This window comes from Bufo gargarizans, chromosome 7, assembly GCF_014858855.1.
Source record: "Bufo gargarizans isolate SCDJY-AF-19 chromosome 7, ASM1485885v1, whole genome shotgun sequence".
Taxonomy (NCBI): domain Eukaryota; kingdom Metazoa; phylum Chordata; class Amphibia; order Anura; family Bufonidae; genus Bufo; species Bufo gargarizans.
Genome location: NC_058086.1, coordinates 25,478,735 through 25,503,629, shown reverse-complemented (window position 1 = coordinate 25,503,629; position 24,895 = coordinate 25,478,735). Strand labels below are relative to the sequence as shown.

Sequence of the window (24,895 nt, the reverse complement as noted above, 5' to 3'; positions counted from 1 at the left end):
CAGATTGAACGTTCCATATTGATGCACCCAGCGAGCAGTTGTATGTATCCAGCGTAAACTTTTGTATTCAGCAAAGATTGAACTTTTCTATGCTGACGTATTCAACGGGCAGTTATATGTATTCAGCGTGAATTATTATACTCCTCTATTCAGCGGACAGCTACTTGTATTCAGCGTGTACTTCTATACTCAGCATAGATTGTTTTTAGATTTCCGCAAAGATTGGATGCATCCAGCGTGTACTTGTGTATTCAGCAACAATCTGATGTACTCAGCCATTAATACATAGAATAACCCTTTTCTTTTTCTCCTGCGAAGCAATTTACATCTAGCGGAACATTCTGATCTTCTAATATCATGTTCATATCTTTATTCCTATGTACATAGCATTTGTTTCATGTACCCAGCAGGATACTCTATGTTTGTATATGCAATAGTAATGCATACTGTTTAAATTCTTTATTTATTCAGGACTTTGAAAAGTTCAAAAAGTTAATCAATGTCATATACAGTAAATAAATTCGTTATACATAGCATTGAATGTCATGTCACGTATTGTAATGAAATTATACATAAAGAAAAGTTTTTATAAAAACAATCAAACTCTTAATAAGATGTCGAACTTATGTCTTAACGATTGTCGCTTAGGTAAAAAAAATTAATCATATGGAAATTAAGGACCGAATAGTAATGCATACTGTCTACATCCTTGCTCCACAGATTCTTGCAGATTAAGGCCTCATGCACACGACCGTTGTGTGCATCCGTGTCCGTTGTTCCGTTTTCTGTGATTTTCTGCGGACCCATTGACTTTCAATGGGTCAGTTGAAAACTCGGAAAATGCACCGTTTGTCATCCGCGTCAGTGTTTCCTGTCCTGTCCTATTTTTGTCACGGACAACGGTTCGCAGACCCATTCAAGTCAATGAGTCCGTAAAAAAAACACGGATGCACACAAGATTGTCATCTGCGTCAGTGATCCGTGGCCGTAGGCTACTTTCACACAGACGGATCGCACATCCGTCTGCATAAAAGCTTTTTCACTTCGTGAAAACTCAGATCCGACAGTATATTCTAACACAGAGGCGTTCCCACAGTGATGGGGACGCTTCAAGTTAGAATATACTAAGAACTGTGTACATGACTGCCCCCTGCTGCCTGGCAGCACCCGATCTCTTACAGGGGGCTGTGATCCGCACAATTAACCCCCCAGGTGCCGCACTTGAGGGGTTAATTGTGCATATCATAGCCCCCTGTAAGAGATCAGGTGCTGCCAGGCAGCAGACCCCCCTCCCTCCCCAGTATTAAATTCATTGGTGGCCAGTGCGCCCCCCCCCCCCCCCCCGTATTAAATTCATTGGCGGCCAGTGCGGCACCCCTCCCTCCCCTGTATTAAATTCATTGGTGGCCAGGACGGATCCGTTTGGCTCCGCACGGCCAGGCAGACACCAAAACGATTTTTTTTTTAAATTTCCTTCAAGTCTGGTGATCCTCCAAAAATCACGGAACCCCGTTTTGCGGAGCGTGAAAAAATACTGTCGTGTGCATGAAGCCTAAGAACAAGGATAGAGACAGATACATCTGGAAAATTGTTTTCCCAATTTCCGCTTTTCACATTTTATTTTAATAATATCTTTTAATTTGAATAAATTGATGATTTACTTGATAAAACACCAGATATAAGAGTGCCTTCCTTTTTATAATAACCCCTTTTCCCGTAACCGCTATTGGCGAGGGCGTCACCATTTGGATAGTGCATTGGTTCCTCGTTCATTGTTTGTTGGTGGAGCGGCCTGTATCAGATATATCTTCCCCTACAGATCGATAGCATAATGTGTTAAAATTGAAAAAAATAAATTGAAACCCTAATACAAGGACATGTACCGTGTTATATATATTTATTTCACATGAAATAGATCTTCAGTACAGTTCAGACATTCCTCCTACATTTATGTAGGGAAATCAGAAGGCATAAACCCTGCTGGACCACAGGACTGGACATCGTAGACCAATGGCCGCTTGTCTTTAAAGTTGCATCTTGAAGCTACTTATCATGGCCAACATAGAAGACCTTTTATTTGGCCATTGCGCTATGTGCTAGGGCAGGTAAGGGCCTATGGTATAGGTCAGTAGACAGGTGAAGGTAAGTCAGTATGGGGTCATACATGATATGGTACCATATTACGACATCATTTTTCCCAAGGCACTATACTGGGTCAAACTGCAGGCCCATTCGCTTTGTAATCCACGCAGACCTCAAGGTGGTCACATCCCAGCCGTATAGTGGCCGCCCCATAGAAGAAAATGAAACAATGGTCACGCGCGCCCCTGTGTATGGGTGATGTTAATTCCCTCCAACATAGAGGATGTTCCTCTCGTGCTACCAAAACAGCTGAGCCATCGAGGCATGGACCCCACAAGACCTCTGAAGGTGAAGCAGACCATTTAAATGCTGTGAGTTGCGAAGGGCGTTCTCCGTGGATCAGACTTATTTTTCCAGCACAGAGGACAATTGGACCGAGATCTGGGAATTTAAAGACGAGTCATCACCCTGAACTTTTCACGTTCCTCATCCCTAAACAATTTTTGCAGTGCAGCCAACGCAAGGCCATTAGGTGGTTATTGCAGCCACTTGTCTGGACAATGACTAGGTAGGTGGTACGTGTCACACCCACATGATGCCATGACCCAAGGTTTCCAGCATAACATTGCCCAGGGTATCACACTGCCAGCATGTCTTCTTCCCATAGCGCACCTTGTGCCATAGGATGTAACGTGATTCATCAGACCAGGCCATCCACCTGATGTAATCTGATTCATCAGAACATGCTGTCTTCTTCCATTGCTCCGTGGTCCAAGTTCTGATGTTCCCGTGCCCATTGGAGGTGGACAAGGGTCAGCAATGGCCACTCCTACCGGACTGTGGCTGCACAGCAAGCTGCGATATCCTGCGTCTGCCAACACTTCTCCTTCATAGACAGCAGGAACTTCTGCACCAATTTGTTCCACACCAACTTTTGGTGAGTTTGGACCAGGCAGGCCTTGGCCATCCATGACCTGTCACCGATTGTTATTCAGTAGACTACGTTTGGTCCAAAGCGAGTCAAATAGTTACGCTTCCTCATTTTTCCACTTCCATCAAACGTTGCAGGCAAACTGCAATTTTTTTTTTTTTTTTTTTTTTTTTATGACTGTAAATCCCACTACCTTCTATGGAAGAGTGTAGTGGTCATGCTTTGTGCAGGGAGGGGGAGCAGTGGAGCTGTGTACATAGCCTTTAGTCTTGTGTTTTCGGCATCCACCTTTATTATAGAGCCCACGCTGATGATAATAAGATGACGGCTGACCCTCGGCTCATGCACACGAACGTATTTGTTTTCCGTGTCCATTCCATATATTTTATTTTATTTTTTTTGGTGGCCCACATGCAGAACTATTCACTTCAATGGGTCAGCAAAAAAAAAAAAACTGAAGTGACTGTGCATTCTGTTTCTGTATGTCCGCATGGCTGTTCCACCAATAAAAAAAAAAAAAAAATAGAACATGTCCTATTCGTGCTCATTTTGTGGACTAAGATAGGGATGGTTACAATCCGCAAAAAAAAATAAAAAATGATGCAATACAAATGTCATCTGTATTTTTGGCGGACTGCAAAATTAATACGGTTGTGCAGAGGTTGCAACACCACCTGTTCAGGCCATTTTACTCCATGGAAAAAGTCTAAGGCATGCCAGTAGTTGCTATAGCCAGGAGGGTGGGTCGTGCTGCCCAAGGAACCCGAAAACATTGCGGCGGTGGAGCCGATGACTACAGCTAGGGAGCGATGACTAGTATTACAGCACTGTCACGTTTTCACCATGTAAAGCCACTTTTACTCACCTTCCCCCTACAACTCGAACCAGTAAGTTTTGCAACAAGACGCGGAGCACAGATAATGGGATTTCTATTAATAACCCCCTGGAAACCAAATCCCATCAGTTACGGATTTACCGCGGGGTTCAGTGGAGTTAAACACTGTGCCTGGACCCTATAATAGTAGTCACACCTAGCGGTGGAGATGTGGGCAGTTTTGAGGAAGGGAGACATAAGGAGAGGCTCTGGCGGATCTGCGGCTGCGCAGGACGACAGGACTACAACCCCCACAGCGCAGATTCTCTTCCTCATTCCCCCTGATGCCGCAGCTCTCTCTAAATAATGGCCAAATATAGTAGAAGAGTCTCCATCTTGGAGCAGTCTCTGCACCAAGGCGTCACTCCCCCAAGTACAGGGCTTCTCTGCTAGGCCAGAGGGTCCAGGCGCAAACGCTTTATTCTATCCATCGTCCCACCGAATCAATGGTAAATTCACGCTGCCCCAACTGGTTACACCAACTCTCCTGCCATACAGAAGGGTCCTGAGCACACGGACAAGGGTCTTCTTGATGGGACAGTCCCTGTAGTTCTTACTGTTAAAGCTATGGGCCGGCACTGTCCTAGCAGCAGATTTTGCCCTGTGCCTTAGGCCTCATGCACACGACCGTTTTTCGGGTCCGCATCAGAGCTGCAGTTTTTGGGGCTCGGGTGCGGACCTATTTGCTTCAATGGGGCCGCAAAAGATGCAGACAGCACTCCGTTCCGAGGCCCCGCAAAAAAAATATATATAGCATGTTCTATTCTTGTCCATTTTCCGGACAAGAATAGGCATGTCTACAATGGGTTGCCCGTTCCGCAAACTGTGGAAGGCACACGGGCAGCTTCCATATTTTTTACAGATCCGCGAGTAGAGCGTACCATCCTGCAAAGTCCAGGAAAAAGCATACTTTTTTTTTATTTTTTTTGACGGATCCCACAGTATGGCATCTGTTTGAGGAGTCTGTTAACATATGTAAAAAAAAAAATTGCGTACATTAAAATGTATGACAAAAATATTATGTGAGCCCAGCCTGACAGGAACAGAGCTGAGCAGACTCCGCTGACTATGATGGAGTCCGTTCAGTTTCCATTTATAAGCCTGTCATTTTACCAAACAAAAATGTGCTGCATACATGGCTTTTTTGTCCAGAATCTGCAACAGAGGCTCCAAACGCAGATGTGAGCAAGTGCAGGCCTACGTACTATGTATTTAAAATTACCGCAACTTTCATACTCCTCTGTCGGGTAAAAAACACTCTGCGGTCGTGTGCATGAGCCCTTACACGGCACAAGCTAAAATGGGTCAGCCTATGGTGAGTGCTTAGTGACCCATGTGAAAATGGCGGGCTTTTGGGATGCTTTTTCTTTTATTGATATGAACATGAACACAGAAAATTAAAAAAAAATATGGAAATTGATTGGCTGAACACAGACTATAGCCTTTATTTTTTTTTTTTTTTTTTCTTACACAATGCATTAAGTGTATTATTTTTTTTTCAATAAGTAAAAATACATATATTAACAGAAACATAAAATAGAAATCTAAAAGTCATTTACATAAAATCACACTCCACAATATTTGGGCTGCAGCTTAATAACTTAATACAGAAAAAAAAAAAATCGGATTTGTCTGAAATGTCGCAGTATACTGTTTGAACGGAATGACGCCGCGAGTCCGGGGAGTGGACAGCAGTAAGACGTGGAGGGTAAAATAAATACTCTGGTCGGCGGGAGCATTAGATAGAAAACAAGGGTGGACTGACCTTGACAAAGCCAACGCTGACGCTCTGCGGGCCTTAAAGGGACACTCTAGGCTGAAATCATACAGCGTCGTACCTTGCGCAGGACTGCAGGGGGAGGGAGCGTACGAAATGAACTACTTTATGTATGTGTCATGCTCGAGCCCAGCACCAAGCATAATGCACTTTTGCGAAGTGTAACTATCAAAGTTAAAATTCTCACCCACTCAGCCGCAAATGTTACCCCTCCTATCTGCAGGGTTACCCAGCTTTCCTACCCTGAACAGTAACTAACTTTGCAGTAATAGAACATAAGGCATGTAATGCTGTTTGCTTACCAAGACATGGAAAAATTATTGAATTTTTTTTTTTTAAAGAGGCAGCTGAAAAATTCCCCCATGTACTAGGATTAGACCCCACAGAGGCGCAGACTCCTCGGCTGCAGGTTTAGTGACGTCACTCCTTCCTTAGAAACCATGGCAGTTGGTAGAAGAGTTGACGCCATCATCGGGGAGTATATGGCACATTGACTCGTGATCATTTTCTACAAAATCTGTAAAATTTAACAGTTGGGCAAAAAAAATAAAAAAACAAAAACGGATGGATGAAGATAGAGACTCTTGTGATCGGTCATCTTTTAAAAGGGGTTGGCCCATCTCACACATCCATCAATGTCAGATTGGAGTGAGTCCCAAAGGTGAGAACTGCATCTATCTCCAGAATGCCCCCCACGAAATGGAGTACGCACCATCCGCTCTGTTCACTGCTATGGGAGAAAACAGCTGAGCCCTACCATAGCGGTGAAGGGAGAGGTGGCCGGCCATGCATGTGCGCCCTCCATTCAGTTATGGGACTTCTGAAAACAGCTGAGCACATGCATGCCGTGTTCTCCGTCGGCCCAGCGGTGGAACCCGCGCCTACCTGACACTGATGGCATATCCTAGCGATATGCCATCAATGTCTGAGAATGGCCAACCCCTCTAACTTATCTTCTAAGCGCTAATTTACACAAAGCAATTAAGATCGTGAAGGATATTGGTTTACGGATTCCAGTGATTTTCACGGAATTACAGCATAACTTGTTTTCCAATGATCTCGTGAAAAAAAGCAGCAAAAAAAAAAAAAAAAAGGCAATACGATGGCGACAAGAGCTCATTATGGGACCAGGAAGTTTAAGGGGTTATCCAACCACTGAAATGTCCCCCAAAATGCCCGCGCCTCTCATACTGGTCATTCTTACCCCGCTCCAGAGGACCTGCATTGCTCCTGATGCCGGCACAGCTGCCTCTGCATCTCCCCATCAAAACATCCTGCGACTGGGAGGCCACATCGGAAACAAGTCTCCCTAGCATCGCGGGTGATGCTGGGGAGGCTTGTCCCCGCCGCAAGTAGCGGCCGTGGAGGCATGTGAAGGGACGCCGGTGCCGGGGAGTGGGCAAGGTATGACCAGTATGAGGGGCCCGGGCATTATAGGAAAACTCACTCTATTCACAGGTGGCTGCAAGCCAAGGGGATTTGGGGATTTTCAATTCATGGCCAACAATATATGACTGATGTGGTTCGACCCCAGCAACTCAATGATCAGCCGAACGATGGGGGGGCTGTAGCATTGCAGTTCGATTTGAAATGAATAAAAAAGCGCTGGAGTACCAGGCGGACCAACGCTTAACCAATAAAGGGACCCACACAGTGCTCCAGTACGAGCTGGGACCATTCGTTCTGCTGATCGATTTAGGTCCCGGGTTCCGACCCACTCTGAAGGATACGCCATCAATCAAATAACCTGTAATCCCCTAACTTATCTCTCTTTCCCCAGCAGACATTTGAGGAGCTGTTTGTTGGGGTCCTCACACTGTAGAGCTGCTCCATCTGTCCCTGTGGATACAAAACAAAAGGGAACACTGATTATTAAGCTGGCCATACAAGTAGGAACACGGTTGCCCAATCCCCACTGAATGGGCAGGTTTGGCCGACATAGAACGTAGATGGAGGTGTCCCGACCAAGGTCAGGGAAAACAAGGATCAAGCATCTTGGATTTTAACATGCCTGACTTTTTTTGTTGGGGTTTCACCACACGGCAGAGCATGCAGGTATATGGGGGGGGGGGGGGAGACAAGTCAGGGACTAGATGTTGACTGACCTGCATTACCAGCTTTAGTGTATATTCACTCCCCACCGTAATAAAATATATTTCCTGCAGGGTCCAAATAATTTTTTGACCCTGCAGCTCTACAATGCAAGGACCTCAACAGCACCCTAGATCTCAGCTTCTAGGTATCAGGATTTGAGAAATAAAAAATCTCCTGTATCTTGTCCAACCCTAAACTAAAAGGCAATAACTTCAATGTGTAAAGTGACGAGTGAGGGGGAACTGGAATTTCCAATCTCCGAATTTTCCAACCAGACCGACTTTTGGCAGGAAGATGGTAAAATATAACAGGATGAACCTGTCGCCCCTGATGTACAATCACCAAAAAGTAAAGTCGGCCTCCTGCTCACAGCGGTGGAGGTTTGTGGGTCAACTTAGGGGAGCGCAATCACTCGACATTCTCCACGGTAGAGGTTCACACCACAAAATAGCGTCTGTTGTATGTGCCTGCGACAACACCACAACGAAAAAAAAAAAAAAAAAAACACTGCATGGAAACAATAGAAAAATATATATTGTACAGATCTGTAGCAACGGAAGGTACACTATAAAAGAATTCAAAAAATCTCAGGGGTTTTCGGCTCTGCGCTAGTTAGACTCCTTCCCATACAGTCTACGTATAAGACAGGTCATACGCGGCCATTATTCCGAACCCCATTGAGGGAGGACACCCCAGCCAAATCATGGGCGTCACCGTGAGGCCAACCTACTGGCAAAAGCTCTCCTAGACATCAGATGAATGCCGGGCGAATCCAACAATTTTGGTGGGACTGGACAAACATCTAATGTGTCTAAGAGGGTGAAGGGGGGATCCAACATCTCTCTCATGGCGGCATCTGTAGGTGGAAAGAAGGATGGGGCATGTTTTCGTAGGCAATACGATTATTTGCTTATTCCCCTTACCCGAGATGAGCGTGCAAATGTATAGCCAAATTTGCAGACAGATGTCTAAGCTGTATGGCCACCTTTAGGACAGAAGGTTTAGGCTGGACCTGCACATTAGGGTGTCAGTCATCACTCCCCCAATACATATACCGAGCGTGAACATGTTTTCAGTAAGGCTATTTTCAGATCTCCGCCTGTCCTCTGCGGCAGGTTGTTCCGGCAAAGAATGCCAGAAATCGGCCGGACAAAAACTGGTGGAGCAGCCTGCCAGAAAGGACAGACGGAGATGTGAGACTTTACCAAAAAGAGAGAGTGGAGGAAGCTGCTGCCAGCATATATCCAGACATCCGCTGTCCGGGGAGAGGCCCCCCATACACATTTAAGGTACATTCACCCGACTGTATTTATGGGTCCGGGTCCGTTTTGCAATATTGCGGAATGGATGTGGAACCATTCATTTCAATGGGCCGCCAAAGATGCAGACAGCACACTGTGTACTACCGGTCCGCAAAAATGGTAGGAGCATGTCCTATACTTGTCCACAATTGTGGGCAAGAATAGGCATTTCTATCATGTGTACGGCCGGTATCCGTGATTTCCGGATCCGCAAACGCATACGATCGTCTGAATGTACCCTAAACGGCCAGCCAGTCCTCTCAAAATTGTCAGGTTCACCCACATACATCTCATGTGTAAGTCAACCTTACGCATCGGACTCCGAACTCTTCATTGCAAAGTGAAAGGAGCCAAAAGGCATCATACAAGGCAGACACTGAATAACGGCAGAGTGAACGGGGAATATAAAATATTGGGCAAAACCCACTGTGTTCCCAAGTCGGCAGGCCCTGAAGCATAAGGTTGTAAAGTATATAGCTAAACGTGCTGTGACCAGAATAAGTCCATGGGTTCGTACCATCTCCGCTCAAAAAGGTTCTCACACTCATTAACAAAAAACGGTTTACGGAGTCACAAACATTTCGAAAAGCAAGTCAACATTCAACGTCTGGTCTGTCAGTGTGCTCTGATGCTCAATGGAAATAGGATATCGATAATGACATTGGAACCCTACATTTAAGTTACAACAGAGTTATGGAAATCTGTGACTAAAAGGGGGATGGGCAGTTTTATCGAATCGCTGAGCCCCTCTAGAAATCAGTGGGGGGGGGGGGGGGGTCCAAGCTTAGACCTTCATGGTGAGATTTCAGCTCTAAACCAACATTGATACCCAAGATAAACTTCACATGAAGTTCGGAACCAGGTTGCGGTTGAAAAACCAAGAGCCACCAAGACACTGTCCCTTTAGGTCAGAGATATACCGGGCTCCATGGTGCTTCTTCTTTCTGGAGTATATGTCAGGAGCTCAACAAATTCTCTTCTGTAGCCTACACAGACCGAGCTAAACATTACAATAAAAAAAAAAATAGATCTGAACTCATAAGGCTATGACTCCAGATATTCCAAGAACTCCTTCTGAAACTCAAGTGGCTCTGACAAAAATCGCCAAAACCGTAAAAGTCTCTCATAAAAATAAAAACTGTACAACAGTCCCTCGCCAAATTGATCAAAACGATACAGAGAAGCAAAATCACAGTGCATATTATACCTTAGGAAATAGGTCTTAACTATTGCACAAAATATACATATTGCCATGTATCGAAAAAAAGAGACGGAGAGTCCATGTCCGGCGTTCGATCACCCCCTCCCGAAACATTTCTGAGAAGACATGGCTGGCTGTTCTGTAGCATTGCGCGCAAGTATACTGCAAAAATAAAGTGACAAAAATGGCCACGGAAACAAAGGAGAAGAAGGACATCAAACTATCAGCAGCTTTCATGTGTGGAAATCGTAATACATCTGCTCAGCTCCCAACATATGGAAGTGTGGAGAAGAATAGCAAGGAGTTACTTCAGAGAAGAGGCCGAGGCCCAATTTATTGGAGGATGACAAACAAAGGCTGGATTCGGAGAACTGGGGAAAGGTTCAACCGTAGGATTCGCTGCGCTTTCCTCCGTAACTCATCATCCGAAGACCTTTTGTCTATTTTAATGACTGTGGACTTGAGCAGGTTATATTTGTCCTTATCAAACGGTGACCTCTTCACCAAGGGAAGAGTTATCCTTATCCTCTTGCTGAAGGGTGCCTCGTCGGAGCCCTCGCTGAGTTTCCGTTTTTTGTCCCTGTCCCCCAGCTGCGGCTTTGTCCCTCTGTTGCTAATGGCCGCCTGCGCTTTCGAGTTGCGTTTCGCTTGGGCCATGCCGTTGTAGAGTGGGCGAGAATTTACAAGGATTCGCCCGTTCAAAATCTCAAAGGCCTTGCAGGCATCGTTCTCCTTCAAAATTTTGCCGTTTATCCCATTCAAAAGGGAGGTCTCTTTCATTAAGGACTGGTAGGCTTTGCCGTTCTTTCCCTTACCGTTTTGCTTCGATGCAATGACAAGAGGCTGTTCCTTAAGGCTCGCCAGAGAGGAGGCGGTTGCTTTAAAGGGCACCAATGCCTCTAAAACCACAGATAATCTCATGTCGGGAAACACTCCGGGATACATGTTGGAAGGAAACTGGACACATGAGCCTTTTGTCTTCTCAGAGTCTGAACGTCTTAGCGACCTCAACAGTAAGTTCGTAGAGTTTCTTGTTGGGTGCTTGTTGGAAATTTTAGCGGTGCTGACAGAAAGGTCCACTTTTGGGTTGGTCGGTTTGCCAGTCTGGTTTTTCGAGTGAGATTTGGAGGAGGAAACTGTCGAGGCATTTTTTGGAGGACACTTTAGTCCAACCGGTGGTGGCGGGGGCGTGTCTGCTGTGGTTGAATTGTATCCGTAAACGTCTTTGCTGCTCAGAATAGTAGGCTGATATCCATCTTCTCGCAGGCCTTGGAGAAAAGTCACCAGCTGCGTCTCTGTGTCCGTCAGATCTTTTGACATTGGATTAAAGACTCTCAAAGCTTCCTCGAAGGCGCTCTTCCCAGCGGAGGAGAGCCGTGACCACGAATGAACAGCCTTCTCTTCCATTTGACTCTTCTTAACATTCATAGCATTAGGTTGAAGAGTCCTTTGGCTTTGACTGAAACAAGATACGTAAAATTAGTACTTTAGCATGACTGAATAATAAAAGGACAAGTATATCAGATTTTATTACTAGACCGCTGCATAGTGAATAGTTCCGTCTTAAAGGGGATTTCTGAGACTTTATAACTGATGACCTATCATCTGAATAGGTCATCAGTATCTGATTGGTGGGGGTCAAATACCCAGGACCCCCACCGATCAGCTGTTTGAGAAGTCAACAGCCTTCTCTCAGCTTTTCCTAGGCTAAGTGACAATATAGTCATCGGTCACGTGGCCTAGGAGCAGCACAGCCCCCTAGAAGTGAATGGGGCTGAGCGCGATACCAAGCACAGCCACTAAATGTACGGCGCTGTGCTTGGTGAGAAGGCTGTGATGCTCACAAGAGCGCCAGTGCCTTCTCAAACAGCTGATCGTGGGGGTCCCAAGTGTCGGACCCCACGATCAGATACTGATGACCTACCCAGAGGCCATCAGGGTAAGACTCCCGGAAAACCCTTTTAAGGAAACATGCTACAATTATTCTTCATAGTGGAAACTTCTGTTCGCCTTATTTTTCATAGAGGGGTACAATATGGGCTTGTAGATTGTTATGGCTGCCATGTTAGCGTGTATAGAACCATTATAGGTATGCATGCAAAAACTCATAATGAAGATTCCTTTCCTTTTTGACGATTGCATTTTACTTATTTTGGACTAAAAAATCATTTTTTTACAATTTATCTTTATTTTTAAAAAAAATTAATAATAATATCTCAGCAGGTTTTGTCCTACAGGTTTACATTTCAGCCTAGCTGCAGATTAGTATGTTAGTTTCAGTTTAGACCTCATCGCTGAATTCCCGACAGCTCATAAACACTCTTATAGCTAAATTCTAATCAAACTGACAAGAACATGGAAATAATGTCTATACATAGCCTTACAGGACTCCGCTAGGCTGAAATTTAACCCTGTATCACAAACACTGCCGACATTTTTTATTTATTTTTTTGAAATTATTAACCAAAGAAAAATAAAAAAATGCAATAAAAATAATTGCCTCCAAAGGTTTTCATAGCCTTTAAAAATTATTCACAACCCTCTACTCATCTACTTTAGTTCTGCATTCCCTTTAGAAAAAAAATTTAAATAAAAATGCTGAAAACAGATTTTGTTTAACTTCTTTACCTGTAAGGGTTACAAAACAAATATAAAGGGTACCTATGATTTCAAACAAACAATCTTCTGTACAGAAGTAGGAGCTCTAAACGAAAACAATATATTTGTGGTAAAAGTTGCAGGAGGGTGTCAGGAGTCTACCCAGCCAAAATTCTGTACAAGGTTGTGTGGGAGAATTGGCATGCAAACCGGCTGGTCAACCTATCAGTGAGACTGGAAGCCGAGCCAATCAGGGTCCTGGCTCAGTGCCCAATCCCTGATCTCGGTGGGTATTTTAATTTCCTACTCTGTCTCGGCAGCTCCTGGTGATTGACGGTGTCCGATCTCAGTTTGCACCTCAGTGTTTTGAAGCTTAGCTCTAGGTCTGCTGGTTAATTCTATGTGTACTGACCATGGCTTGTTTTCTGAATTGGCCCCCTCATCCGTAGAAATCGCTTTGTCTGATTCTCCTGGTATTCTGACTGCGGCTAGTTTCTGGAATAACTTCTCATCTGCTGTTTGGACCTTTAGGTCTTACCAGTCTTTTCACTAGGGCTGAGCAAAGTGCACTTCGGATCATAGATCGAACGTCACTTTGTTAGAATGCTGTACGGAGGACCAGCATTCAAATGCATGGGGAGCGCCAAGGTGAAATTTGTTAAGTCCAAAGTCTCATGAGACTTCAGTGAAGAACTTCGGGTCTCCATTCAGCATTCAAATGAAGTTTTGAACGAAGAGGCTTCGGACCTATAATCTAAAGCGTGCATCGCTCAACCCTACTTTTTACCCCGGTCATTCAGGTAGGTCCGCTTCTAGCAAGCTTGCATTAATTTTCTTCTATCTTACTCCACAGACTAACATGTTTCTAGCAGCCGCCCATCCTGTCTTGTAGAGGGACCTGGTGGAAAAGCTAGGAGTAGCCTTCGCTTCCTACCAACTGGAGAGATCAAGGAAGACTGGGAGCAGTTTCTGGGTTTGCTGGCTGCGGTTTCAAATGGTGACCACGGTATTTCTTTACCTCAAGCAAATGTCACAGTCAACCAAAATCAACAAGTTCACACGAATAAGGAAATTCACATCAGATCTCAAGGAGGCCATAAGTAATCAAAACGAACAATTACAATTAGAAGGGCTATGTGGGGTGAAACTTAAGAAATGTAATCTAACGGGATCTGTCTAAAATCACATGACTGTGACCTAGGGCTGAAACGATTATTCGAATAACTCGATTAAATCGAGTCAAAAAATTCATCGATGCAGTTTCCCTGCATCGAGGAATCGTTTAAATCACGTGATCACGGAGCGGGAGTGAAATTAAGCGTCTCACTCACCGCTTCCGTGTCCTCCGGAGGTCAGAGAGGCAGGACTGAGCCGGCCGGCACAGAGGAGGGAGGCCCTCCCTCCCCACTGTGCGCGGCTGCCGCTGAACACCAATGAGGACAGAGTAGGAGGAGGAGGGGAGGGACTGTGGCCACTGCACTACCAATGAATCTGTCGGCCATATCCCACAGGGTCCCCCAGCCTCTGATCTGCCTGCCCCCTCTGGTAACGCAACCCCCCCCCTTCCTCCCCAGTATTAATCATTGGTGGCAGTGGCCACAGGGTCCCCCCCCCCCCCATCATTGGTGGCAGTTTGCAGTTCCGATCGGAGCCCCAGCAGTGTAATGCTGGGGCTCCGATCGGTTACCATGGCAGCCAGGACGCTACTGAAGTCCTGGCTGTCATGGTATGTTAGTGAGCAGAGAGCAGCGCATTATACTCACGTGCGCTGTGGCCGCCGGTCGCTCCTTCTGTCTGTGCGGCGGATTGCTAATGCTTACAGCATTAGCAATGCGCCGCACAGACCTATGAGAAGGAGCGACCGGCGGCCACAGCGCACGCGAGTATAATGCGCTGCTCTCTGCTCACTAACATACCATGACAGCCAGGACTTCAGTAGCGTCCTGGCTGCCATGGTAACCGATCGGAGCCCCAGCATTACACTGCTGGGGCTCCGATCGGAACTGCAAACTGCAACCAATGATGGGGGGGGGGGGACCCTGTGGCCACTGCCACCAATGATTAATACTGGGGAGGAAGGGGGGGGTTGCGTTACCAGAGGGGGCAGGCAGATCAGAGGCTGGGGGCAGGCAGATGGAGAGAGAGTGGTTAATGGAGGCTGCAGGCACCACCTTGGTATGTATAAAGTTATTGGTTTAGAGAGGGGTTAATGAAGGCACCTCCAAGGTGCTTTCATTAACCTCTTCAAACCAATAACTTTATACATGCCTAATGCCAAGGTGCTTCCATTAACCCCTCCAAACCCAATGGGCATGTATAAAGTTATTGGTTTGGAGGGGTTAATGGAAGCACCGTGGCATTAGGCATGTATAAAGTTATTGGTTTGAAGAGGTTAATGAAAGCACCTTGGAGGTGCCTTCATTAACCCCTCTCTAAACCAATAACTTTATACATACCTAATTACGTACGTTATTTTAAGTAGCTTTTTCTTATTAGATTACTCAATGAATCGAGAAATATAATCGATAGAATACTCGATTACAAAAATATTTGTTTACTGCAGCCCTACTGTGACCCGTAAACAAGTCTATAATTTGAAAACTCTTGTGAACGCCCCGAAAATGCATGGTTATATCTGGGGGGGGGGGGGGGATTAGGCACTTCTAATAGCTCCTTATCTCCTGGATCAAGCAAGGTAACTAAAAATCACACCAGCCAAAGCCTCGTTGCTAGTCATCTGCCATTAGAGGAGGCCTCCATAGACATCTGATCACCATTCAATCCACCAACATTGCCCCAATATCTGGGTAGACTTAATCCAATATTGAATATTGTGATATGATGAAGACATAATTTTTGATCTGCCTAATTTTCACAAAATATTCATGGTTCAGGTGATGTTGAGATACCTTTCCTTACTGGTCAGACTGACGACCGTTCCTCTTTCCATTCGACCGCTCTAGGGCGACATGTTCGTGATCAATAAGTAGTTTCTGGCTCGTGCACGTGGAGAGGTGGCCCAAATGTGGCTCACTAACTTCGCCCCCCAGTTTATGAGTTGCTGGAAAGAAGCTTTCTGGTAGAGCCTTATCTCAAATACCTTCAAAGGAGCAAGGCAAGAGCCTTGTCTGGACTGGAAGACACCAACACCGTCTAGAAACCTTCTTGATGTGGAAAGTCCACCAGAGTCAACAGAAGAAAACCCTTGGGGACTTTTCATGTGTTAATGAAGAAAGAGTCAAGGCAATAGTAAACTCCATCATGGACTCCACAAAGTAAATACAAAAGGTTAGATGACCTCTTGTCCCACACTCAACATATGACCTTCATCTGAACCCTTCCAACATTAATGGGTGGGGAAGATGTACTAAAGGACTCCATCCATACACAGTCTATTGTTGGCCGACAACGTGTATGGTGACCTTCTTTAACAGGTGATGTCGGAGAAGAATTTGTCGCTGTGAATTTTACAATGTGGTCCTTTCGGTAACCCAGGAGATATGTTCTCGCCAAAAATGTCTGGCAATGGCTTCCTCCTCTCTTCCCATTTACAAACACACGTGAACTCGGCCGAACCGAGTGGATATGCGAGGGGGAGTCGGGACAGAACTATTCTGCCAACCAGCTATGGAAGGTGCACCTTGAGACTGGCTTTTACTACTCAAGTCTCCGTCCACAGTCCGGTGACGCGTAATACTCTTTTTTTTTTTCTATAAAATTTGGGGCAATGACCCCCGTCAGTCTGAGCGCCATGTTGTATTCCTGGTCTGGACGGTCAGTTAAAGGCATAGAGGCAGAATGGATACTGCTCTCACGTATTCAGACTCATCTCCCTCCCTTCTTGGTGGAAAGCTCAGTGGAGAGATAAAAACGCAATGTGAACAATCACGAAGGCTTATATTCCTATATTAATATTTTGGGGTACATGCAACGTACAAATAAAAATGCTTATTTTGGGAGGGGGGGGATGGAACAGTAATGCCACCATTCTGTTCTGGGTTATCGTTGTACAGCATTCATCACATTGTATAGATGACGTCTCTCTTCTGCTGGTTATCAGTGTACATCTATAGCTGATAAACTTTGACTGAGTAAAGCTTAAAAAATAAAAAAAAATAAATAAATATATGACATGTTGCCGCAATTGTTTTTATTTTTCCCGTTGATGGAGTTGTATGATTCTGGGACAAGCTGTGGTTTTTATTGGGAGGAAGAATGAACAAAAACAGTGATTCTGCCATTTAATTTTTAGTCCACCATGAGGGAGAACTCAAGAGTTGTCACAGTTGCAGCAACAATTTTTTTTATTTATTTTTTTACCATTTTATTCAAAGGGAATGCGTCATCGGAAAATGACCTATTGTTTAGATCACTTTTTTATTTTAACATTAAAGAATTTTAATGTTATTTTAAATTTCCCATGTCAATATCTATATTTAAACAAAACCTCATAAAATCTTGCAGTTTTCGCACTGGCCACGAAGCCTAATAATAGGACGCAGCCTCTTGGTCTGTACAGGTCACTTTACTGCAGTTATCTGCTTAGCTGTCATTCTAATCCTGCCTGTAATGATATCACCTCTGTGTATAGATAAGACAGGATCCACCATCCACAATAGGCGATTGTCAGAGCTTATCTATTCTATCCTTGTACAATGACCTCAGCACAGGTCACAGAGCATGCCCACAAAAGTCTCCCATGGAAGTCATAAGGTTCAGCACCGGACCACTGTGTCCATGTGGCTGCACTGAAAAAAACAGAAGTCTTAACATATTCTAGTCCCAGTGGCTGGAGTGAAAACCTCTGGATTTTTTATTTATTCATTTTTTTAACACACAGCATGATCATCCTATTAAATCAGGCATATTGTTTGATAAGGTTGTTCCTGATGACTAAAATGATAGATGTATTCTTTAGGGTGAATGGTTGCTGAGATATGTAACTTTTCTTATATTTATGACCCATTTCAATCACCATGGGGGCTGGCCACAGTGCTAGGAGCACCACTAGCACAATTCCCCCTGTGCTCCCCCCTTCCCCTCAGGAGAGACAGGGCTAAACATCTCATCTAGTCCTGTGTTCTCAGACCGAGTCTCCCCAGTGAATGAGCACTTGTGCAGTGGATCAAATGCTACTTTCCGAGCTCATCTAGCCCCATCACTCAAAGGGGAAGTACAGAGAGCATAGGGGGCATTGCTCTAGCAGTGCTCCTAGTGCTAATGCCAGCCACCTGGTGCTCGAAATAGACAATAATAATAATAATAATCAAAAAATAAAATAAATACAAAATAAATCTCTCATTAACATAAAAATATGATTTTCTGATGACACATTCCCTTTAAAAAAAAATTATTTTTTATTCCCACCAGAATACTGCAATCTCTGGTCTTCCAGAAGTCTCCTATGGAACAGTAATCTGGAGGACTTACTCCATTACTACTTTAAAATTGAACTTGTACATTACCCTAAAAATAACCGAACTCTATAAATACTCAAGAGGTTATATATGCCTGGTTTCATAGGGTTGACCATGCTGACTGATGATTTAAATATAGACCGTGACATAGGAAAAAAAACTAAAACTAAAAATTAAGACATTTATAATTAAAGGGGTTCTGTAGTTTGTTTTAATTGGCGATATATCCTCTGGATAGGTCATCAGCATCTAATCGGCGGGGGTCCGACACCCGGGATCCCCGCTTATCAGCTGTTTGAGAAGGAAGAGGCACTCCAGCAGCGCCGCGCCCTTCTCACTGTTTACCGCTGGCCCAGTGACGTCATGACTAGTATCAACTGGCCTGGGCGGGGACTAAGCTCTGACATTACTGGGCCAGCGGTAAACAGTGAGAAGGCCGCGGCGCTGCTGGAGAGCCGCTTCCTTTTCAAACAGCTGATCGGCGGGGAACCAACACCCGGGAGGATAGATCATCAGTTAAAACCAACTGTAGAACCCCTTTAACATAAAAATATAATTTAAACAAAAAGGTCATCTTCTGATGACACATTCCCCTTAAACTTTCATGTGGTCCCACATGAGACTTGGCGATGTGATCTCTCGGAAGCCGGTTCTCCTATGTACCGTAAGCGAGAGGACTGTCTCCATCAACTTTTTATTAAAAATACCCTAATCCTATAAACACTCATGGCTGCCCTCCAAGGGGCGAGAGGAGTTTATATAGGATCGTCCACAGGCTACATCCTTCTAGTCTAGTGTCACCTTCCCACCGAAGCTTTACCCCCACACTAATTGGCACGCTGAGGCCTTCCATAGCTCTGCGAGGAGGTCGCCATTTTCAACTCTCACCATGGTCGGCAAAAAAAAAAAAAAGCCAGAAGAACCGAGGGCATGGTTGGATTTGCATCCATCTGGACCCTGTGATAAGCAGTGCCTGCCCTGTCTTGCAGGAAAGACTTCAGAAAAATCGCAGCACTCCCAATCTTGAATCAAATCAGTTTCTTTATTAGCACCGAAAAACGCAACGTTTCGACAGGTTTTTCAAGCTAAAGACGTGTTGTGTCAAAACGTTGCTTTTTTCGGTGCTAATAAAGAGAAGGATTTGATGCAAGATTGGGAGTGCTGCGATTTTTCTCAAGTCTTTCCTGGCATTTAAGGGGCCCTTCAGGCTGGGGCCTGACATCGCGAGCGGACTCACAAAGAATTTGTAGTAAGTGGCGCTGTCCTCCCTCTATTTTTGGATTATGTCTTGTCTTGCAGCCACTTATCACATACCACGAAAATATGAGGGAAGATGGCGGTCTAGCCAAGAGTTGTCCTGTGTGGATAGCTTTGCCCTCATCTTACCTGAGGAGTCGGTGGAGACAGTCATCAGGCTGACTGCGCTGCCGTGGAACGTACCTGACTAATGGCAACAACCGCCTCCCTACTCAGGACGGTCATGTCCGCCCCTGTCATTAACCGGATAACGATGTGATGACTTTCAGCGCCAAACCATTGAGTCCTCATCACCCCGTACCCTCCCCCGCCCACAGCCGCTCTACCACGATTTGGACAATTATCAGAGATGACCAAACTCAGAGAATGAGATAATGGAAATAGGAGAGCGTTCACACAACCCTCCATTATAACAACCAAAAGTAGAGGAGAGAGCGCGCCGACAACTCTGCTACACTGAAAGGTTGTCAGAGCCACTCCCGCAACTTGGAAATCTTCTTTAAGATAGGACAACGGTTCTTCAGCTCCTGGGGAACTACAGCCCCCATCCTGCCCTAACAGTTGTATGCTGGGAGCTGTAGTCTTAATGACTTAACCCCTTAGTGACCACCAATATGCCCTTTTACACCAGTCACTAAGGATACGCCGCCGCCTTGTATTTTTCACGCAGGACAGATTCAATTTTTTTATGGCGCCATATAACTCATTGAAAAAATTAAGTTGAATTTTTTTTATGTGGGGCGGAATGATAAAAAAAAAAAAAATATATATATATGCAATTCCGCCATTATATTGGAACTTCGCTTCTTATGGTGTTCACTGTGAAAATGACGCTCGATATTAATCGGGATACCAAATTTATATATTTTTTAATGCTTTAACTACTGAAAAAATATATATATTTAAACTAAATTTAGCTTGGTCACCACATCCTCACCCCTATGACTTAATTTTCTGCCGATGTGGGCCCATTTTTTACGGGACGAGCTATAGATTTTCATACCTTTTTGGGGTTAATATTCTTTTTTTTGCTCATTTCTTATGTCCCTTTTTTGGGAATTTTTAAATGCTGTAACACCAATCAGGCTTATTTTTTACTGTTTAGAATTTTTTTATATAAATAGATTAGATATATTTTTTTTATATTCTATTTTTTTAAAGCCCCCCTTAGGGAGCTTTAACCTGTAAGCGCTTGTGCAATACCGCCCTGTCTCTGTGTGTAATAGGAGTACTTAGATGGGGGGGGGGGGAGCGGAGCTGGGCTCTACCTCTGGGCCCCTCCCCCAAGTGTGATGACAAACAGCTCAGCACTCTGCGACCACTTTGGGTTAAAGGGGCATTCCCATCTCAGACAATGGGGGCTTGTCCGATAGGCGTTCTCTCTAAAACGAGAACAGTGCCAGGTACAGCCACCACCAATCGCTCCTACTGGCAGTGTGCTCGGCTATTTTCCGAATCCCCATAGAAATGCCCCCATTGTCTGAGATTGGAAAACCCCTTTAAATAGTTTGTGCAGTAAGGAAAACGCACGTAGAGCAATTCCCCAAAATCTGTGAATTAAGCCTCATGCACACGGCCGTTGCCGTATCGCGGCCCGCAAACAGCGGGTCCGCAATATGTGGGGGCACTGCATCACGGATGGGGACCCATTGCACGGAACGGCCGCGTGCATGAGACCTTATTGTAACTTTTAAGGCAGCCTATATCGGACAGGCGGGATACGGGCTGCCATAACCTTCCTCAGTCTATCCACTTAGATCCTGCAATTGACCACGGCACCTGAGGGGTTAAACAGCCGGGATCAGAGCTGTGACACACCCGACAACCGCCATGTTAGGAGCTCCTCAGCCCAAGCCATATATGACGCCGTCAAAACCTCCCATATGGATTATAATGGCTACCTGATCCCTTCAGGGCTTTTTTTTTTTCTTAAAGGGGTTGTCTACTCAGGACCTTCATCTCTCAACCGGAGTAGAGGTCAGCTATAAAAACCGTCTCTTGTTCTGAATGACCCGTCCTGTCCTACATGACCACAGGCAACCCAACCCGGAGACCATGTAATACTCAGTTTCCCCTGTGGTGGCGCTGCGGGGTTCATCCATAGATCACAGCTGACCCCATCGGGGATACACTTTTTCATCAGCTTACGGTCAACAGACCCTTTAACAAGTACAGGTGTCCAAAGTGGAGAACCCCTTTAAGAAACACTCTCTATGGGTCACTATCAATGGCGGGGAAATTGCACCAACCTGACTTCTCCCATCTTTGGACTGACCAATGGAGTAGTGACCCCCGTCCTATAGCTCCAAGGACAACCAACGGAACAGGGGCAAAAATTCCCCCAAATTACTGGACTCCAATATGCACCCCCCCGGGCTTATTTTCTATTGAGGTCAACGGGCAGTTGAGTACCATTCAAGATGGCCACCAAAGAGAAATGGTGCTACGAAGGCCATTCTATGAAACCAATGGCCGATAAGTCATCGCAAACATCCCATTCGCAATAGCTGGATGCTTCAGTAATTTGCTGGAGTTGCCCTTTAAGGAGCTGCCATTGTATTGTCCAGGGGTGGAGTATCCCTTTAAGCTGAGGGAATCTATGCCTATAGATAGTATAATATGCCCATAGGGGTGGTGGGTACATGGGGCAGACATGACAGGGGGCACTGCCCTGCATACACATAGGCGGCCGCTGTCTGGAAAGGAGGGAGGCGGCTCCTGATGATCCGGTATGGGGAGGGGGGATGGGACACCGCCTCCTCCCCGGTCACTCATCCTCCACCCAGCCGCCTCAGTCCCTCTCGTACCTGCTCAGGCTGTGCCGCCGCCGCTCTCGTCTCCGCCTCCGCCGCTCAGGGACCGTCTCCTTACTTCCCCCTGGTGACACCCCAGCACGGCCTCCGCCGCTCTACACAAAAAAATGGCCGCCCCGCTGAGCACCGGAAATGCCGTTTCGCTTCCGCCCGAGCCTAGGTCGCCCCCCAACGTTCATGGCGGGTAATAGCGCCTCTATCGCGTCCCCGTGGAGGGAGGGCGAACGAGCGAGCGCCACCTGCTGGACGACGCGGCGCACGTACTAGCCAGGAATAGCGCCCCTCCCCCGTGACACTGGGAGCTCTGCCTGGGGGGATGGATGGAGAGGATTGGAGTTGTAGTACCCTTCAAGGGTGGGTGAGAAGAACAGACCTGGGAAGCAGCCATGAAAATGGATTTTAATGTCTTAGAGATGGGGGTGCCCATTGGGTATTGCAGTGAATTCCTGCTTGGCATGGTTAGGGTTAAGCTTCTTAAAGGAGGTCCTCATGATTTTACCAGTCCCCAGGGGACTCTAACCCTGACAGTTGTCACCACTGCAGTGGGTGGGGGAGGGGAGCCTGTGTGTGGTCCATGGATGCCACAATGGTTTCCTGGACTGTAAGCTTTGCTGTCAAATCCCCAGTCACCCACCGGGTGTTACGCTACCGCCATATGTGCCAACGCCCATGATATACCCCATACATGGCACATATCGCCCACGTTGTGGTGGCATCCTGCGGATATCTCCGCAGCCGCAGTGCCCCCATAACAGTGCCAGCTCCAGCCAGGGTCTCCATGCGCACCTGTCAGGGCGACGGCCAGCATGGTGCCAACTGCAGTGCCTCCACAACGGCACAAACCACGCTCCCCCATTTTAGGGGCCCCCACAGTGCCCCCTTCACATTGTCAGCTACTGTGCCCCCACAACGCTGTCCCCATTGTAGTACTGGCTACAGTGCCCCCATAACTGTGACAACAAACGCCTCATAACTGTACCCCTATATCAGTGTCCCGATTGCAGTACTAGCCACAGTGCTCCCATAACGGCTCAAAACTGACCGCTCCAGTGCCCCCACTGTACAACAAAGGTTTAATAACTGCGCCCCTAATTCAGTGTCCCCATAATAGTGACAGCAAAGACCTCATAACAATGCCCCCACAAACTGACCTCTCAGATGCAACGACTTGGACCCAATACATGGATTACGAGTAGGGTTGCCACCCGAATGGTATTTTGGTGGCCCTGCCGGTGCTGGTAATTTTTTTGTATCGCCAATATTAATTGCCGGTATTTTCCTATATGGACTGTTACTAATGGGCACTTCCATTGTAGAGCGCTCATTAGTACCGCCTTTAACTCCTGAACTATCCGCCAGAAAACGGATCCACATTTTTGTGGACAGCATACGGCCGTCTAAATGAGCCCTTACTGGGGAGCACTAATGGCATTACTCTTACTGGGGGGGCACTAAGGGAGAAATTAATTTTGGGGTGCACTAATGGGGGCTTTACACTTACTGGGAGGCACTAATGGGGGGCATTATTAATTCTGGGGTGCACTAATGGGGGCATTACTCTTACTGGGGGGCATTATTAATTCTGGGGTGCACTAATGGGGGCATTACTTTTATTGGGGGTCACTAATGGGGGCATTATTAATTCTGGGGTGCACTAATGGGTGCATTACTCTTACTGGGGGTCATTATTAATTCTGGGGTGCTTTAATGGGGGCATTACTCTTACTGGGTGGGCACTAATGGGGGCATTACTCTTACTGGGAGCACTAATGGGGGGCATTATTAATTCTGGGGTGCACTAATGGGTGCATTACTATTACTGGGGGCACTATTAATTTTGGGGGCACTAATGGAGGCATTACTATTATTGGGGGCACTAATGAAGGCACTATTAATTCTGGGGGGCGTTAATGGGGGCAATACTAATACTGGGCGGCACTAATAGGGGCATTACTATTACCTGGGGAAACTCATAGGGGCATTACTACTAATGGGGGGCATTATTAAATCTGGGGTGCACTAATGGGGGCATTACTTATATTGGGGGGACACTAATGGGGGTATTATTAATTCTGAGGGGCACTAATAAAGGCATTACTATTACTGGGGGCACTAATGGGGCATTACTATTACTGGGGGCACTATTAATTCTGGGGGGCACTAATGGAGGCATTACTATTACTGAGGGCACTAATGGAGGCATTACTATTACTGAGGGCACTATTAGTTCTGGGGGACACTAATTTAGGCATTATTATTGGGGGCAGTAATGAAGGTACTATTAATTCTGGGGGGCGTTAATGGGGCATTATAAATTCTGGGTGGTACTAATGGAGGTATTACTATTACTAGGGGCACTCATAAGGACATTACTACTAATGGGGGGCATTATTTAATCTGGGGTGCACTAATGAGGGCATTACTCTTATTGTGGGGACACTAATGGGGGCATTATTAATTCTGGGGCGCACTAATGGGGGAATTACTATTACTGGGGGCACTATTAATTCTGGGGGGCACTAATGGAGGCATTACTATTACTAGGGGGAA

At 45.8% G+C, this 24,895-nt stretch overlaps 1 protein-coding gene across 2 annotated transcripts; it reads right to left on the bottom strand.

Moving 5' to 3' along the window:
* Nucleotides 1-5,928: 5,928 nt before the first annotated feature.
* Nucleotides 5,929-22,523, bottom strand: CCDC71 (coiled-coil domain containing 71). Of its 2 annotated transcripts, XR_006390889.1 has the most exons (3): nt 22,340-22,523; nt 10,267-11,719; nt 5,929-7,503 (listed from the first exon to the last, which is right to left on the bottom strand). XR_006390889.1 is itself a non-coding variant. In XM_044301618.1 (2 exons), exon 2 carries the CDS (start codon nt 11,686-11,688, stop codon nt 10,594-10,596), a length of 1,095 nt encoding a protein of 364 aa, XP_044157553.1. In that variant the 5' UTR covers nt 11,689-11,719; nt 22,340-22,523; the 3' UTR covers nt 5,929-10,593. The 2 variants fall into 2 exon arrangements, 1 of the variants encoding a protein (XP_044157553.1); XM_044301618.1 differs by having other exon boundaries at nt 5,929-11,719.
* Nucleotides 22,524-24,895: the final 2,372 nt, after the last annotated feature.